We start from the raw sequence: 1,736 nt of genomic DNA on the forward strand, positions 1-1,736 counted from the left end.
GCTGAGCGTGGTGCTGACAACACCAAGTCAAAGGTTAAGATCCCCTTACCGGTCATCTTTTGAAAAAAAAAAAAAAAAAGCCAGCATTCTTGCCTATTGTTAGCAGTTACTTTAAAGGATGGTTCAATCTACTTAATAAATCTAAAGGAAAAAAAATGTTATGGAACTTTCAATACTGTTAGATTAGGTTGAAAAATCTGAAGCACGTACTTCTCAAGATGTTTAAAAGTCAATAATCACAACAATGTTGAAGTGAACTATAAAAACATTTCAGTAACAGACATACAATTCCTCACAGCTCTCCTTTCCCTACACATACTAAATAAATCAAATAAACAAAACCACTGATAAGATATTCACAGAACCTATGATTAGGTGGTACTACTTTCCTTAACACCACTTACTTCTCTGGTGGGCCCCTTCTCCACTCGGAATCTGCTTCAGGTGCTTTTCTCCATGTGCCTTCCGAATCTCTATCTCCCCAACGAGAGTCCTACATCAACAAAAAAAGAAGTTAACAAGAGGCTTGTAACTGTTGTTAACAACAGTTTATTATAACAACTACTGGTATTACCATTCAAATATTTCTTTGTACTTAAACAATCTCAAGCCCTTAAACATAAGCAAGTTTTAAAATTATATTTCTTTTTTAATCAGAAATCAGACTGACAGTACAGTGAAAGTGGTATTTGCATATACTGTGGGTGGCTTTATAAACTGATAAAACACCACTGGAGAGCAACCTGGGAGCACCCACATGGAGACATTAAAATGTCTACAGATCCCTTTTGACCTAGAAATTCCTCTCGGAAACTACGTGAAAAAAGTCAAGTACCTTGAAATGTACATCATCGTGCCCACTAAGCAAAAAAAAAAAAAAAAAGTGGGCTAAATAAATGTCTGATAGGGGATGGTTAAATTAAGTTTTTCTCCCTTCAAAGTACTGTGCTGTCATTAAAAATTATGGAAAGGGTGTCAAGAAGAGATAGTCAATACCCTTACAGTGAAACTGTAAATATGGTACAAGCTTTCTACAGGTCAAGGAATACAATTTAAATCACGAATACCCTCTGGCACAGCTTAAATGCTTGCACAAATGTAACCTAAGGCCATACTCAGACAAGAGGAATTCTCTAGAAGATATTTTAAAACAAGATTTAGGGATGAGGTAGGAAAGCTAAAATAAAAATCTATGAAGCTGAGAATAACCTACAACCCCAAATACTGTGTGAATATAAGAACTTTAACTAAAAAAATTTTTAAGGTGTCTTGGCAATGAAACCTCCAATAATGACTAGAGACAACAAACAGTGAAAGACAAGAATGACTATGAGTGGGTTCCGTGCCAACACAGCCACGAACTGTGTGCTAGCTTTTGAGAAGGGGGTTGTTCTAAGAGACTTTCCCAAGTGGACACTGAAAGAAAAAATACGAATTCAATAGTCAGTGTAACTTATAATTGCTACAATGGAGGAAACAGCCACAACCAGAAGACCAAGTTTCTCCCACTCCTCACACTTGCCCTGAGAATTATACTCAACAAATTATTCAAGTAATTAGAAAATATAATACAAATATCAGAACTTCTAAAGAGATTTTTAGCGATGGCTGTCACAGCCATTAATCAAACAAAAAAACAATTCTAAAAAATTAACACATGGGCCGGCCCCGTGGTGCCGCTTGGGAGTGTGGCGGCGCTCCCGCCAAGGGTTCGGATCCCATGTGGAGACCAGTTC

The 1,736-nt window shown here is 37.0% G+C and overlaps 1 protein-coding gene across 1 annotated transcript in view; it reads right to left on the reverse strand.

The window, feature by feature from the left end:
* The window catches only part of LOC103582316 (eukaryotic translation initiation factor 3 subunit A-like), a 19,324-nt gene that overhangs the window by 7,419 nt on the left and 10,169 nt on the right, over positions 1–1,736 (reverse strand). Inside the window, exon 8 of the mRNA XM_008563951.1 lies at positions 405–493. Coding sequence (XP_008562173.1) covers positions 405–493 — 89 coding nt within the window. The remainder of the gene's footprint in view (positions 1–404; positions 494–1,736) is intronic.

This window comes from Galeopterus variegatus, unplaced genomic scaffold (genome assembly GCF_000696425.1).
Source record: "Galeopterus variegatus unplaced genomic scaffold, G_variegatus-3.0.2 Scaffold15686, whole genome shotgun sequence".
NCBI lineage: Eukaryota > Metazoa > Chordata > Mammalia > Dermoptera > Cynocephalidae > Galeopterus > Galeopterus variegatus.